At 38.3% G+C, this 17,906-nt stretch overlaps 1 protein-coding gene across 2 annotated transcripts in view; it reads left to right on the top strand.

Annotated features, from left to right (window-relative positions):
* LOC112107710 (rho GTPase-activating protein SYDE2) overlaps nucleotides 1-17,906 on the top strand; it is a 47,306-nt gene that overhangs the window by 4,289 nt on the left and 25,111 nt on the right. For both annotated transcript variants that reach the window (XM_024201542.2, XM_024201540.3), the window contains exon 2: nucleotides 2,985-3,713. In XM_024201542.2, the coding sequence (XP_024057310.2) occupies nucleotides 2,985-3,713 (729 nt within the window). The remainder of the gene's footprint in view (nucleotides 1-2,984; nucleotides 3,714-17,906) is intronic.

The following is a 17,906-nucleotide window of genomic DNA, read 5'->3' on the forward strand; positions in this document are numbered from 1 at the left end:
CATTTGGCTGGTTCTGAATTTAAGATAAGTTTTGTTTTGTTTTTTTGAAAATTTGTAATACTGACAATGAATTTTGGCAGTAGCAAGCTTGCTTATTATTGTCTGCATAAAGCATAAGAGTGAGAAGAGTATTTTTGAAATTCAAATTGTGACACACAGCAGTAAATCATGTCATGGAAAGTTATTCAAAAATTCTCAACACATTTTATCATTGTATTCCTTAGTAAGCCTTACAAGTAAAGTTGTAATTGGAATATTGAACACTGTACTGGTATATGTTGTCAAATGTACTTTGAACTTTTGCTGTTCTAGGAGTAAAAGATAGCGTAAGCCCAGATTTCAGACATATGATTGGTTTGTGTATTTGGGCATGTGTATAATTTTTAAGAGTCTGCACTTCTGAGGATTGTAAGCTTTCCTAACTAATGCTAAAGGGCACACATTTCTGTGCGATGCTGGCAGTAACACAGATATTTTTGTTGTAGAAATAGAGTACTTGAATGTTCCATCTATTTAAATTGTTAGAGAGGAACAATTCCTTGTGCTGTTACTGGAAAATTGAGGATTTTAATGCAGCAATCAGATGTAGAAAACAAGCATTCCTAGCATATACTGTACTGGTTTAAATAAATGTGACTTCGTGTAATGTCTAATTGCAAATGATACAAAATATAAATGTTCAAAATAGTAAATCTAATTATTTGGAGCAATGATAGCAGCAAGGAAAATAATGGAGCAAGGAAATTAATTAAAAAGCAAGTTGAAATAATTGCCTTTTTATTATATTATAGACAGAAATATACCGGTAGGTCTTCACATCGGAACCATTATTAAGATTTCCTTACTAAACAGGCAAAATCAATAAACATTACAATAGCTTTAAACAGAGGGCTTGTCTACACTGGGTCTTTTTAGTATGTGTATAGCTATGCTACTGTAACTGCACCGATGCAGCGTATGTACACTTGGGTTTTACACCAATACAGTAGCATCTGCACAAAACGAATCCTAGTGTAAACACCCAATATACGGTACTCAATATAAGGATGGCTGAATTGTTGTTCACAGTTAATGCTAATATTGAGTTCAAGTATGAAAATTGATGTGATCCTTGGCTTGTCCTTAAACAGTTCGTTTGTATTTTTATAAACTGTACACCATTTATATATTGGTAATTTCTACACTGTGTTTTTCACAGTTTTTAAGCTACATGTGTAATGCACACTGAACAAGAGTGCTGGAAAATGTACTTCAGGGTTGTTTTTGCTACTTCAAAACTTCAACAAAATAGTGGTTTTTTTAGGAGTATGCCTAGTTAAATGTTCAATACTTATAAATTCTCTAGATTTATTGCAAAACAATACTTCTTCAGCAAACATAATCGTTAAAGTAGTTAGCAAAAGTATTTTAAGTGTTGGTTGTTCAAAAAGCATTAAATGCTGCCTGCGTGCATTCTTTTACAGGTATTCATGAGGAAATAAAATGACTTTAATTAGAAGGAATCTGTTAATTATACTGTACAGACTTGATGCATGGCTACAGTAGAAATAAAGACTTGTTTTGCAAATCTGTGTGTTCATCTTGATCTTAGGTAGAGGGTACTTCACATTTACTTATTAAAATGCTGGACCCTGAATTTTACGTTTAATGTGAACTTTACATTAATGTAAAGTGCTGACATCCAAGTTAGAATAAATGTAATGAACAATCAACTTTGTAGTACTATGTAATTTATATGTCTGGTGTTATTCAAAAGAACTGCAATCTGTATTTAATTCAGTGAAAAACTCAAAACCTTCAGATTGTATGTAAATAAAGGCACAAGCAAAACTTAAGTGTCATGAATCTAAATTACATAATTAGTTTTTTTTTTCATTTTTATTGTACTTTGATAACAGGAATGCTCAAAAATGTTAACATTTTTAGAACATTGCTTTTTGGCTCAATAAACTTTTAAAAGTAACTTATTCCTAAGTACATTTTAACAAAGTGAAACCAGTCTTAAGTGACTGTTGTCTCTTTTTTGTTGTTTACAAAACATAATATGAAGAAATCTACAGTGACCATTGAAGTACTGATAAAATTGGTTGCTTAATGGAGTTTCTGATAAGTGGAGCAGAATTGTATTTGATTTAGGGCAGTACCTTTAAGACTAGAGGTTGCCTATAAAGCTGATCTGGGGTACAGGTTTCATTCTAATTGTACTACCAAAGCACTTTCATTTCTGAAGTAGTGTGTTAAGACATTGAAACACACAGAGCAACTTTACAACTTGATCAGTTTACATTTCAATTTCAGTGTTAGTCCTTCATTGTTTTACAAATGCCAACAATGTGGGTGAGATTTTAAAGAAGATATAAATGTCAAATGGAAATAGTATCTCAAACGTTTCTATACAAGTGCTATTAACATTAAACTCTGTTTGGGAGACTGAACCATTTTTTCTCAAGTACTTTCTATAGACTTGGACGCTAGACAGTTTTTTGGCAGCTTGAAATTACATCTCACTTAGGGCCTGATCCTGTGATGTGGTGGTCTTTCATTGGGAGCTGAGACCCTTTATCGGCTCTCAGAAGACACCTGACACCTTGCAGGATCTAGACCATAGTCAAGAATATCATGTGTGTCATGAGATATATTAACTTTAATATTGCACGTCTGTTACATGCTCATTATCGATAGGAGTGTCAGACTGACTGCTTCCCCACATTCTGTTTTGTTATGTGCATATTCTTGGAATGTGGAACAAGTACCAACGTGCTTGTACTATCATTTCCATTGCTATGTCAAAAGATATTTTTGTTTCTTTACTATGTGCACATGTTGTCTTTTGATGGATTGAAATTAAGTTCATGATAGCACAGCATGTCTTTTGTCGTGTGGGACTAGATTTAGTGTGGATGGGACATGACAGCATATGTATCTGTGTTTTATCAAAACTGGAAGAACGTTCTAAGCATCTCTTTTTCCTCTTTTAATAACAGATTTAATTGAAAATATTTACATATCCTCCACAAGCGGGAGAGAACTTAAAATTCTTATGGCCAGTGAAGTCCCTGAGCATAATCCACAGCTTGACAGCATCACAGTTTCTAAGAAACGTAACTGGCTACATCAGAGTACTCTAAAGGCCCCTAATCTGGAAGAAGAAAATATCTGTAAGAAAATGCAAGGAAATACTATCCATGTACCCAAATCGTCCAGTCCATTACCTGGACCTAAACTGCCACCAGTTCCTCCCAAATCACCTATAGGACAGGAATGTCCTGCAAGAACCTCTAGTTTTGTAACTGCTGTTCACCATTCTACAAACCCTTCAGTTTTGAGAAACTGTACTTTAGACTTCAGTGAGGATAATGATGCAGATGATGAAGGAGAAATATGGTACAACCCTATCCCTGAAGATGATGAGCCTGACTTCCCCAGAGTCCATTGTTTTACTGGGAAAAACTCTGTTAATTTGGACTCCCATACCACCAGTTTCAAGATGTTGCCTGGGAGTGACTTGATTAAAGTAATGGGGCACAATAAAGGCCTTCCATACTTCTCAGAATCTGCAGGAGAAAATCAAATGGCTCAGGCCTGTGAAATTAATCAAGCAGATTCCATACATTCCACAGAGTATGTGCAGCTGCACAAGCAGAGTTTTGTGTGCAAGACTCAGAGTGCGACAGCAATAGAAGAGAGCCCTGCATTTAAATATTGTTCAGCAGGTAAGAAGGATATGGAATATATAGATGTTACACTCCTGTCTTTATTTTTATAGGAAAGTTAAACATTTGGTTTTTTTTCTCTTCATTGTAAATATTTCTATAAAATTGATGGAAAGTTGATTATAAAATATGTAAGCCATAATTTTCAAAGTTGGGTACATAAAGTTAGGCACTTAATAAATGGCCTAACTTTCACAGGTGTTGAACACCCACAGCTCATGTTCATTTGAATAGGAAATGCGAGTGCTCAGCCCCTTGCGAAATCAGGCCATTTATCTATATTCCTAAATATGAGTTTAGGTGCCTAACTTTAGATAATCAAGTTTGAAAATTATGGTAATTATCTATAGTATTGTTTTTTGGAGCCTTTAAAACACATTTCTGCTCTGAACAGTGACCGTAAGACCGGGGTTCCACATTTTGTATGTATTGATGACTTCTTGATCAAATTTGCTCATCTCAGATATAAAAGATGTCCTTTTTTAACCCTGGTTACCAGCCCTTTGAATGGAGCCTGGAATCTGAAATCTAAACTGGTTCGTTATGGCTCACACCTTGCCAACCAATAAAAAGTTTACAGAGTGAGCTTGGTTAACATTTCTGTTGATGATGCACAAACACAACATATTTTGTTTTCTATGTCTTAGCCAATTCTAACCCAAGGTAGAACTTTAACTCTAGCTCTGTAACTACTTAATTTCCTCAGAAGTCTCTTGTATGGGATTTTTATCAAAGGCTTTCTGAACAGCCGTATACATGATATCAACCCCTTCTCCTTTATCTGCTATCTTGTTGACTCCCTCAAAAACTTCTAATAGATGGGAGAAGAACGGTTTTCTTTTAAAGAAATTGTGCTGGCTTGTCCCTATTTATCATGTTCATCAATGGTTATGTCTACGCTGTGATAAAAGACCTGCGGCTATCCTGGGTTAGCAGGCTCAGGCTGCGGGGCTAAAAAATTGCAGTGTAGATATTCAGGCTTGGGCTGGAGCCTGGGCCCAGGGACACTTCCCCCTCTCCCCCCAATTCTCCTCCTCCTTCCCCCCCTCCCCCCGCAGAGTCCCAGTCGAGGCTCCAGCCTGAGCCTGAACATCTACATGGCAATTTTTTAGCCCCACACTGAGCCCCCAAGCCCGAGTCAGCTGACCTAGGCCAGCTGCAGATCTTTTCTTGCAGTGTAGACATACCTTAAGCATTTTATACTCCAGTTTTAATTATTGTTTCAACTGAATATATAAATTCAGTATTATATTGAGGTTGGTGTCCGCCCCTAAAAAGGGATAACTTCTCATTGACAAGGTCAAGCAACTTGCTGACCTTGACTTGTAGTATCATATTGAGTGAGAGAGAGATGTGATCTGAGCACAGGAATGGGAGACAAGATACTCCTGAGTTCCAATTCCAGATTTGGTTCTGATGAACTTTGTCCCCTTGGACAAGTCACTTAATTTGTCATCCTCAGTTTCCCTGTATAAAATGGGCATATTAATGTCCATGTTGTGAAGATTAATTACTGTTTTTTGGTAAAAACTTTGCAAATAAAAAGTCTGCGTACTAAGTTATTTTGCCCAAGTGCCTAAGTCACTGTTGAAAATGGGATTTAGGAGACAAAGTCACCTAGGGTATATCTACACTGCTTTTAAAAAAAAAAAAAAAAAAAAGGCTGTGTCAGCAAGACTCAGAGCCCTGGTCTACAAGCTGGGGCTTGTGCTATAGCACCACAAATAGCAGTGTAGACATTCCCTGGAGCTTGGGCTCTGAAACTCATCCTGTTGCCCCTTAGGTCACATACAGATTTTACCCTCTATAACCAGCCATTTGTGCCATGATGTACTGTCACATCTAGGAACCCACATTTTGTGCTTTTGTTTGGAAATATAGTGGAGGTAGGAGTGTGTGTGTGTATGTATGTGTGTGTTTAAGCTGCAAAATATATGTGAGGGTCTAGAATATTCAAGTTAAAATATTTTCTTTGTAGTCTGTATTAAATAACTGGTACTATTACATTTGGTTGCAAAATGTGACAGAATAAGCAGACCAGTGCAGGGAAGCCAAGTGTGCGCTTGCCCTACAAACTGTGTTTGATCCATTTAAGAGATTAATCTCTCAATACATATGTGATTCTCAGGAACATTAATAGGGGTCACTTGCTCCTTTTGAAGAACTAAACCCTTTTATGTATTAGGCAAAACTGGCTACAGTTTTTCATGTTGGAGAATCAAAGTTGTATCCCTTCAGATTAATTTGAGCTTTGAATGTATGTCTATAATGAAGTCTGGTAAAATTGATTATGGATTTCTCCTGTGAAGTTTACTCTGTATTGAGTTAATTAAACTATTTTAAAGCAGCTCTCTTTTTGTGTGCATTGAATAGTGATCGCATTGACTGGATTAATTGATGATGAAGTGGGTGCCTGCTGTTAAGTAATTGGCTTTATTGTGGAGGAGTAGTTAGTGCTTCTTTTAATCCAGTTAAGGTGTCTACAGTTATTTTCAGTCAAATTTAAAATGACAGCTCATTCAGACAAAATTACCACATGAAGGGCAGCACGTCCGATTTAACTTTATTTGTATTAGGGCAGAGTCTGAATTACACGAGCAATTGCTATGCAGTAGATCAATGTCTATATCTTCATTGACGAGAGTTACTGCTTGATGTATTTGAGTCTAATGCCCCATGACTGTTTAGCAAGTCTGCTTTTACCAGCAAGGAAGATGTCTGAGCAAAGGGTACTACTATAGGTTAAATACAAAAACAATGCTTTTTATCTGTTTTCCTAATAACATCATTGGTTTTTAGTGGGTTTTTTTTTATGGTTAGGGTGTTCTTTTTATTAATGAGATATTGTTTTTATGACTGTTTTTCAGCAGAGATACCAATTGTTTTTGATTACTTTGTTTTAATTTCTTGAAAACGCTACAATGGTTTTGAAAACTATTCTTTAGTAAAACATAAACATTGGGATTTAATTACTTCTCAGCAGTCCTTCCAAACAGTGTACTGAATGGGCTTTTTCTTTAAATACTGTACCAGTGTCTTTGGGCCTAATCCTGTAGATTCTTGTTTGCTTTTAGTTCTCGCTCATACAAGTAGTTCCAGAATTAGTAGGATTACTCACTTATGTACTACTCATGTAAATAAGGATTTGCAAGTTAATTTCCTTGGTGCATAGTCCTGGCCATGCTTAATATTTTAACAGTTACTGAGATATAGAATTAGATACAAGTAAATCCAAATATTTAGTATTTTCCACAAAGCAAAATTGCAAATTTAAAATTCTTATAAAAGTACTTTTAATTCTTTATGATAAAGTAATCCATTCTAAAAGTAACCTAGATTTTAAATTAGAAGTGTGAGTTGATGCTTTGGAATCTGTAGGAAAAAAGTTTTAGTGGATGCAAATAAAAAGTGTGCTTTTTTTACATGCATTTAAGGAGAAGTAGATATGATGTACAAACTGAAAAGTCCTTTTTTTCTAAACATTAGTATATACAAAATTCAAAATATAGAATTGTATAAAAATGAACCCAAACTGTACAGCTTATTCAGTGCTGAATAACCTGCAAAATGTTGAAAAATGACACCTCTTTATAATGGTTTGCATCACAGAATTGTAAAATGTTACTTTGGAAGATTTAGGCACAATTTTTGGTGGTGGTTTTTAATGTACTAGTATAATTGAAGCTGTGGTGTTGGGTCTTGGTCCAAAAGAAATTAGAATAGCTACCTGTAAATGATGTTTCTTTCTTGTAATGAGGGCCACAGATCCATGACATAGGATCTCTGTCTATGCAGCTTTGGAGGCAGGCCAAACCTGTCTGTCATTGGAGTCACACCTATCCTGCCACCTTTGAGAAACTGCCTTATTTTTGTCTGCTGCTTCAGCGCCTCCTTGCTGCAGGGCAGTTTAAAAAATGGCTTTAAATCTCCAGGCTGTCACCATCTGCCTTTGTTGGCAGAGGAGATTCCCTTTCTCCCCATAGTCCATCCCTTCTCTTCACCCAAGCAGAGTGCAGCATGGCAGAGAAGGCTCAGAACAGAGGGAAAGCCAGACACTGTGTCTAGTGCACCTCACTGCTGATTGAGTGCCTGCAGGGAGATCTGTGCCTGTTCTGTGGAGACTCAGGCCCCTCTCAAGCGGGTCTGTGCTCACATTGGGCCACTATAGAGATTCCTCTTATCCTTCCCTCCATTATTTCTTATCCAGCCCTCAGTAATTTTTCCATGACGACTGAGCAGTTTCAAAGCAGGCTTTTCAAGAGGCAAAGTAGTCAGGACAGTTACTGCCATAGATGGAAGCTTGGAGGGATAAAACTATCACACGGGATCAAGGACTGTTCAAGGATCTAGTCCAAACGAGAGCAAGCACAGTATAAGCTGGCAAGAGCTCAGGGCAATCTGATATGATCTCGAGGCTCTGCTCCCATGTCTGGGCTCTTCTCTTGTGCTGATCATGCCAGGCAAAATGTCTTATTTCAACAGAAAAGGACTGCTTTCTACGGTCCCTCAGAGAGAAGCTCACCTCCTGATGACTTGGGCAAAGGAGAGCCTGCAGTCAATTCTCTCCCTTTATGTCCAAGGGAAGATTGAAAGTTACAGCCAACTGCCTCAGCAGGCCAAAATTAGACAATCCCACATGGGAACTACACCGAGAGGTGTTCCATCAACTGGTTAAAGAATTTGGTCTCCCAGCAAGGGCTCTGTTTGCCTCCCATTTGAATCACAAGGTTTATGTCTTTTCTTGCTGGCAGCATCACAAAGCTAAGGTAACAGATGTCTTGTCAGAAAGGTTGGCAAAACAGACTCTTACGTGCCTTTCCTCTCCTTCGCCAGAACGCTACAGAAGATCAGGCGAGAAGCTGAAGCACTGGTAATTTTGGTATCCCCATTCTGGTCAAGGAGGCATCAGTTCTCTGACCTACTTGACAGAATACAAAGACCTCCCATCTGCTATCCATCCAGAAAGGATATGATGGGAGGGATAGCTCAGTGGTTTGAGCATTGGCCTACTAAACCCAGGGTTGTGAGTTCAATCCTTGAGGGGGCCATTTAGGGATCTGGGGCAAAAATCTGTCTGGGGATTAGTCCTGCTTTGAGCAGGGGGTTGGACTAGATGACCTTCTGAGGTCCCTTCCAACCCTGATATTCTATGATACTACCAGGGTCAGTCATGCATCAGAATCCAGACAGTCTGAGCCTAGCTGCCTGGTTCTTGAACAGACCCTCTTAAGCCAACAAGGTTAGTCAGAGAGCTAATAGCCACACTTGTAGATTCCAGTAATAAATCTACTAACTCAGCGTATTCTAGGGCCTGGTTGAGGTTTACCATTGGTACCAGAACAAGGGTCTCACCCACACATCTGCAGATTCTTGAACTTCTTCAAGGTGGACTCAGGCTAGGTCATGCAGTTCAGACATTCAGAGGCCAGGTGGCTGCTTTGTCTAGCATCCTTAGTGCGGCAGACAAGTAATAGATTTTATCTTATCCAGATGTCCAGCATAGTGTGGGTGTGGTGAGATTTTGTTTGTTTCTTTGTTTGTTTGTTTATTTTGGAGCCGCATCTTTTCTTCCTCCTCCTGAAGTACAGAGAGTTCTTTTGTGGGCTCTTACCTGGTTCTTAGTGCCATTACAGGTCATCCTTTTGAATCAATTGTGAAAGTGTCTTAATTACTTTCTAACATGGCCTTTTTGATAGCCATCATGTTAGTTTGCAAACTGTCTGAGTTGGGACCTCTTTTCCTGGAACTTCATTGCTGCACCTTCTATAAAGAACGTGGTAATAAGAATCAACCCTGTTTTAATGTTGGAGATTAACCCCAGGTTCCATAGAACATAGGAAATTATCTTTCCATCCTTCTGTCCAGCTCCAATACCTTCCACAGAGAAACTGTGGCATACTTTGGATGTCTGCAGAGCTCTCAAAGTCTATGTTCATTGTATAGCTTAGGTCAGAAGGACAAATGCTTTTTATGTTTTACTATCCAGTGTCAAAGGGTAAGCAAGCTTCAAAATCTTCCATTTCCAAGTGGCTAAGATATTGTATGTCAGAAGCATAAAAGTGTGTATATATAATGTAATTAATAAGGGCCCTACCAAATTCATGGCTGTAAAAAATTTGATCTCCCCCATGAAATCTGGCTATTGCAGGAGAGACCAGATTTCACAGAGTTGGGCAGCCGGAAAGCGGCAACTGCTGGCCGGAGCCCAGCACTGAAGGCAGCGCCGCTGCTGGAAGCAGCGCAGAAATGAATGCGGCATGGTATGGTATTGCTACCCTTACTACTTCTGCACTGCTCCTGGCGGTGGTGCTGCCTTCAGAGCTCGGTGCCTGGCCAGCAGCTGCCCAGCTCTGAAGGTGGCAGCACAGAAGTAAGGGTGGTAATACCATGACCCGCCTCCCATAGTAGGCTTGTGACCCTCCCACCACGACCCTGTTTGGGGTTGGAAACCCCACAGTTACAATACCATGAAACTTCAGATTTAAATATCTGAAACTGAAATTTATGATTTTTAAAATTCTATGACCGTGAAATTAACCAAAATGGACTGTGAATTTAGTAGGGCCCTAAATATAATATATAAATTTAAAAAAAAAAGGTTACTCCCAACTTCTAATAGCAGAGCTTTTTCCTCAGAGCTGTGGCAGCTTCATGGGCAGAAAGACCTCCCACAAGCAAAAGAGGAAAGCAGCCACCTGGTCATCTGTTCACACCTTCTCCAAATTCTACAAGCTGAACATGCTATTGTTGTCTGATGCTGCCTTCAGTACATGGGTACTCTTCACTGTAGTATCCCAGTAACTATTAAGAAAGGGTTACCCCCTTTTCCATCTGTATATGACTGTATATAGTCCCCACACACACAGTGGACATTGCTATGAAAATTCCAATGTCATGGATCTGTGGACCTCATTACGAATAAGAATAGGAAAATGTATCTCTTATCTGAAAATCTCCTTTTTTGGAGCAATGACGTCCACAGATCCATCCCTCCTTTGGCTGTTAATTGGGGAAAGAGATGGGATTATTAATTGGCACTCAGCTTCTTATACATTGAATATTTTGCTCTGCAGGAGGATTGTCGTGTTTAGTCTTAATGCTTAATTTTCCTTACCATGCATTTTGTTAGTTTGCCTAGGGCTATGGAACTGGCAGAGGGGGAGCCTCACCTAGCCTGCCACTGATTTGGTAGGTTTTGGTCTGCCTCCAAGGCTGCATACAGTGGAGACCCAATGTCATGTGGGCCTCATTCCTCTAAGTAATTACATTTTCAGGTAAGGCACAGATACATTTTCCTATTCTCCATCTCTGTTATAACAGTATGGTGAAACTTCTGGGTCAGTCACTGATTGACTTTGGCAACATCTTCACTGCTTTAAAAAAAAAGGGGGTGGGGAGTTATGTGTTTATACCAAGATAGCTGACTCAATGTAAAATCCTTGTGGGTAGTGACTGTATACCAGGATAGCCTGGGATGCTGTAGAGAGGTCCTAGTGCTCTTTATTGATAGGACACCATCAATCTTGATGTGTTAAGCTTCACTCTATCCCCACAGCTCCCTGATAATTAAGGTAGTTGAACTCTGCAGAGGAAATGGGATTGTAACTGTCATCTTTTACTTGGGTGGTGCTAGAACAAAAGGAGAAGCCAAGTCAAGCAGAACAGAGGAAGTTGGACTTCAAGATCAGACGGGACCATCATGATCATCTAGTCTGATCTCCTGCACATTGCTGGCCACAGAACCTCACCCACCCACTCCTGTAGTAGACCCCTAACCTCTAGCTGAGTTACTGAAGTCCTCAAATGATGGTTTAAAGACTTCAAGTTACAGAGAATTCACCATATACGCTAGTTTAAACCTGTAAGTGACTTGTGAAGAAAGTGTTACACCTCCTTCCAATAATTTACAGACAGAAGAGGGCTTCCTATCTCTTCTGTGTACTTGAAGCAGGTTTGTCAGAGCTTCTGAAGGTTGAGGGCCTAGTCATATGTGTATGTGAGGCATCAGTTGACAGCTCAGCCTTACAGGCAGAAAAGGCAAATAGACCCAGCAGCTTGAGTTGAAGTAGCGATGTTGTCCCTCTTTCTTGGTTTGTGATTTGTGCTAAATAACTCTTTTTATGACCTGGCTGTCACAAAGGAGTAGGAACTGCTTTTCCATCTTACACTGTGAAAGGAACAACAAGAACTGGGTCTGTCCGGAGACAGGGCGGGGTCAAAAGGGCATGCTTAAACTTATGTGAGGAAAGTGACTGATCCAGATGTTCCAGACTGGTGTATCAGAGCTGGAGAAGCATTAACATATGAAAAATTGGCAGCAAACTCATCCTAGTTTTGTAGATTTCGAACGTTCACGTTTGGCTAGTGAGCTAAACTGCTATTATACATCTGTTTCTTCCTCTAGTGAAATATTACTTAAGCTGTATGGTGCTCAGCAAAAAATCATTATTGTAATGGAAGAGCAGGCAGTTCAGCTGGTTTACTTGCATTATGTGCCTCTGGAGGCTCTAGTCACCACCTCTTTAATTATGGACTACTTAAAATAATTCACTCTTAGTCTATTGGGACAGCGGGTAGCTAGGATTGCTGAGTGGAGGGGTTTATCACAGCCTAGTTGCTATCAGAACACCAAGTCTCCTCTCTTTCAGGAAAGGTTTTTAACTCCTAATAAAAGCAGCAGGGGGAGATTTTTAAACCTGTAACAACCTCTCTACTCCCACACTTTGGGTCATCAGCAGGAATTGAGCCCAGAACTTTTAGCTAGATCTGATCGAAAAATGGTAGTTGTCATGGGGGAAAAAAAATTTTAGTCCATAGGTTTAAAGAAGGAATAATTTCCGATTTATTTGAATTATTTGCAAACATTTAACGCTTCCTTTTTTTAAAAAAATGTGATTTTTTCCCCCCCTTCTGTCTCCTTTTCATTTTGCCAAAGTAGGCGGAAATTATAAGTTCCTTATTTCTTAACCAATGTTGTTCAAATTTGGGGAAGTGCGCATTCTTCATTAGAGACTGCTTATAATTCTACTTTTTTACATCGAAACAGGTTTGGAGCTCTCTGAGCACAAAAAGACTTAATGGGCCAAATCTTCAGCTTGTGTAAATCAGTGTAGTCCTATTGACTTCAGTGGAGCTATGCCACTTACAAGAGGAGAGGATCTGGCCAACATTTTTGTGTGTCTTATGACTTAAAAGAATATTGTGTGGGGTTTTTTGGATATCTTACACCAGAATTGCTTTTGTATGTGGATGGTTTTGTTTTGATTTGCTTATAAACATTCCAAAGTTCATCAGTAGGCTGAAAAAAAGCATGAGAAATCCAGATGTAAAGGAAAATTTGTTAGAAGCCACTGAAAAAAGCTGTCTTTCTTTCTTTCTTTCTTTTTTTTTTTAAAAGAATGGTATGGTTTTAACTGTAGTGTTTGTACCACAAAGCTTTATATGAACTTAAACAGATGTTTTCAGAATTATATGTATCATACCTACTAAGATAAGTATTCCTGGAAAACTATAGGAAAAGGTTATACTGAACAGCCGTTTTAGTTCAGTAGTAGTTTCAGGTTTTCATTGGCGTTGGATGTTTGTTTTAAAATTGTAACAGACTGTTGGCCAGTTATCCATTCACCTTAACTCATTACTTATAAAAAATTACAATTTTTTCTGGTAAATTTTAAAGCAAATGTTAAACCTTTAAAACTTCTGAAAATGGAGGAACACTGATTCTGAATAAAAAGCTGAGATGAAAAGTAGCAATTCCCATGGGCTACTTGCCTCTTTTCAGTTGTGAAATAGGCTTTATAACTTTGTTCAATCACATTATTGCACAAACCTAAACATTTGCTTTGTTAATCAGAGTCAATAAATAACTCATTGAGGTAATCACGTACAATGCCAAGTCATTTTTGTTCAATATAGTGTCCTTCCAGGAAAACTTGCAACCAGTCTAATATAAAACTATAAATCTCTGAATTGAGTTGTTCTGCAAAAAACATCTTTTTCTCTCTCTCATGCTTATAAAGCCAACAAATAAAAGTGTATAAAGCTGATTTATGTAGAAAACATAAGTAATGGCTTTCAATTTCATTATTTTAACTTGACTGTTTGCAAAAGTTCTAACTTACTGAAAAAGTCTAGTGTGTCGGGCAGTAAATTACAAAGCATTTTGTTTTTTTCATGGTGATGCCTTGGTAGTCATTTAAACAGCAGGTGCCTTGTAGATATCATTTCCTCCTGCCATCCTTCCTGCAGAATATTTTTTAAGTGTAACAGACATGATCATAAGATTCTGATTGGGTGGTAGTAGGAAATTAGGATTGAGTTTACATAACAACATTCTATGATTTGTCATACTATAGGTAACCAGAAGCAGTTTATTTCCTTAAGCAATATTATATGAAAGCCATATAGAGTGATCTGTATTGCAGAGTAAAAAGTTGTTAGATTTAGACTGTAGTAAGGTTACATTTTGCAGATTGTTAAAAGCTGTTTAGTATACTGTTTTGAAAATCACGTGCATACCTTAGTAATTTTCTGGCTTTACTGGAAAAACATGTGGCTTAATACTCATTGAAATACCGGCCTGTATAATAGTTGACTGTTAAAGTTTCACTCAGCCACATATTTCATTTTAACTGCTCAGTGCTGAATACAGCAGAAGTTGGACACATAAAAGTCAGAATGTTAGATTGACTCTTCAGTTCTAATGAAACGGAGAGAAGCTTAATATGTTGGCTTGCTTTTCTAAGCCTGTGCCAGAGACTTCTGACAGGAAGGGAAGATTAATGTTAGCAGGCTAAAGCATGGTACTCCTTACTATAGAATGCTTCAGGCCAGCCCACCAGTGGGACTGTGCTGTGATTTGCAGTACAAGGAAAGGCTTTGTCCAGTTTTATCAAATGCCACATTTCTTACTAGCTCCTTGCCAGAAAAACACAGCAGGCATGCTAGAAAAAGTTCTTTCCCTGTAAGGAAACTATTTCAATGGGACACAACAACTGAGGAAGCAAGAAAATTCTGCTGGAAAACAGATCTTATGCACTATTTTTCAGAACTGGAATTTTTTTTACTATCAGGAACTTTTTTGAACAAAAAAAATTGTATCTGTAAAAATTATCAGAATGATACTCAAATTAGTCCCCAAAAGTTAGATTTTTGTAACTTCTGCAAAAACAAATTAAAAATAAGGTTTTAGTAAAATAGTGAAACTAGCCTATATGATTTCACTGTTCAAGCTGAGTGAAATGCATAAAATAAACTAACCTTGTAAATGGTGAAAAGTAAATCAGGTTAGCAGAGGGGAATTGTGAAGATCAATTAATGACTGTACAGTCATTTGGTTATGTGAAGTGCTATGAATTAAAGCTAAAAGCATTTTAAAAATCTAATGGTAGTAACAAAGGTGCAGACATTTTATTAAATATGACAGTGTGACTTACTGAGTATCCTTTGTAAGCAACGCTTGCTGATTTGCAGATTCTCCCAGTCCTGTATTAGCAAAGGATTGTAATTTATGCTTGAAGTTTTGTCAATGGTTATGACCAAATATGCCAACTAGAGAAGTAAGTATATTAAAGAGGTTCAGTATGCACAGAAACTATGTAACATCTAATCTTATATGGATCAGCATGCATTTTATTACTAAGATTGATAGTTAAAACTTTCCTGTTTTTGTAGTTGTAGAAAATAGAAGTTTAGGGTTTTTTTGTTTTTGTTTTTGTTTTTTAGTATTCTGACCTCTTCCTGTTGTGGTGGGGTGGGAGGAAGGTGCACTTTGTACAGTCTTTCTGGTTGCCCATAGCTAGTGATCTTTTGTGAAGTGGTCTTAAATTCTCAGTGGCGACAGCTATGTTATCCAAACTGCAAAATGAATCTGGTAGTAGCTGCTACCAAGGAGGAACATAAATATTACAAGGAAGAAAAAGATGACTCAAAATGAAGAGACTGTCGATAAGCACTATGATCTCACTCCTGCTGATCAGCTTGGAATTACAGGGCCCAGTTCCCCTCTTGTGTGTACCCTAATTTTACTCTGATGTAACTCTGTAGTTTCAGTGGGATTACTCCTGATTGACACTGATGAAAATGAGAAGAAAATCCGATCTACTGTCTTTGAGACTGGTATTCCCTTCAACGTCCTGATTTCTGTCATAGGGTGAAGAGCATGTGTGCACTCAGCACAGAAAATTACAGGACACCTTTCTGGTGTATGCCTGCTAGCGTTCCTCATCAGCCTCCTCCCACTGTTAATATGATGGAAGGCTTTTATTCTTCAGCAAAGTGTCAGTTGGTGTGACTTGTTTAAGCCTTGGGAAACTAGCTATTTCACAGGTGAAGGTCACCTGGGAACTGCCTAACTTCCAAGTCTGTTTTGGGGGCATTGTGCCAAGAAAGAGGAAAGTGTTTTTGGCAGCTAAGAGGCAGGGCAACTTGGGACTCTTGGGAGGAATGAAACCTGAGAGGCTGTAAAAATAGTAAACCCAATAATAATGGGGGATTTCAATTATCCCCATATTGACTGGATACATGTCACCTCAGAATGGGATGCAGAGTTAAAGTTTCTTGACACCATAAATGACTGCATCTTGGCGCAGTTAGTCCTGGAACCCACAAGAGGAAACGCAATTCTTGATTTTTAGTTCTAAATGGAGCATAGGATCTTGTCCAAGAGGTGAATATAGCTGAGCCACTAAGTAATAGCAACAATAATTTAATTAAATTTAACATCCCTGGGGCAGGGGAGGGGGAGACACATACAAAAGAAGCCCACCAAAGTAGTATTTAACTTCAGAAAGGGGAACTACACAAAAATGAGGAAGCTAGTTAAACAGAAATTAAAAGGTACAGTCTCAAAAGTGAAATGCCTGCAAGCTACATAGAAACTTTTTAAAAATACCCTAATAGAGGCTCAAATTAAATGTATATCCCATATTAAAAAACATAGTAAAAGGACCAAAAAAGTGCCATCATGGCTAAACAACAAAGTAAAAGAAGCGAATAGAGGCAAAAAGGCATCCTTTAAAAATTGGAAGTTAAATCCTACTGAGGAAAATAGAAAGGAGCATAAACTCTTGCAAGTCAAATGCAAAAGTATAATTAGGCAGGCCAAAAAAGAATTTGAAGAGCAACTAGCCGAAGACTCAAAAACTAACAGCAAAAAATGTTTAAGTGCATTAGAAGCAGGAAGTCTGCTAAACAATCAGTGAGGCCACTGGATGATCGAGGTGCTAAAGAAGTACTCAAAGAAGACAAGGCCATTGTAGAGAAACTAAATAAATTCTTTGTATCAGTCTCCACTGCAGAGGATGAGCCATTCTTTTCAGGTGACAAATCTGAAGAACTGTCCCAGATTGAGGTGTCATTAGAGGAGGTTTTGGAACAAATTGATAAATTAAACTGTAATAAGTCACCAGGACCAGATGGTATTCTCCCAAGATTTCTGAAGGAACTCAAATGTGAAATTGTAGAACTACTAACTGTGGAATGTAACTTATCATTTAAATCAGCTTCTGTACCGGATGACTGGAGGATAGCTAATGTGATAGCAATTTTTTTAAAAAGCTCCAGAGGTGCTCCTGGCAATTTCAGGCCAGTAAGCCTAATTTCAGTACCAGGCAAATTGGTTGAAACTGTAGTAAAAAACAGAATTATCAGACATATAGGTAAACATCATTTTCTGGGGAAGAGTCAACATGGCTTTTGTAAAGGGAAATCATGTCTCACCAATCTTCGAATTCTTTGAGGGTGTCAACTAACATGTGTACAAGAGTGATCCAGTGGATATAGTGTACTAGGACTTCCAGACAGCCTTTGACATGGTCCCTCACCAAAGGCTTTTAACTAAAGTAAGCAGTCATGGGATAAGAGGGAAGGTCCTCTCCTGGATCAGTAACTGGTTAACAGATAGGAAACAAAGGGTAGAAATAAATGGTCAATTATGGAGAGAGGTAAATAGTGGTGTCCCCCAGGGGTTGGTACTGGGATGAGTGCTGTTCAACATATTCATAAAGGATCTGGAAAAGGGAGTAAACATTGAGGTGGCAAAATTTGCAGATGATACAAATTTACTCCAGATAGTTAAGTCCAAAGCTGACTGTCAAGAGTTACAAAGGGATCTCACTAAATTGGGTGACTAGGCAACAAAATGGCAGATGAAATTCAGTGTCGATAAATGCTAAGTAATGCACACTGAAAAAC

The sequence above is a fragment of the Terrapene carolina genome, unplaced genomic scaffold, assembly GCF_002925995.2.
Source record: "Terrapene carolina triunguis isolate 2854851 unplaced genomic scaffold, T_m_triunguis-2.0 Scaffold210, whole genome shotgun sequence".
NCBI lineage: Eukaryota > Metazoa > Chordata > Testudines > Emydidae > Terrapene > Terrapene triunguis.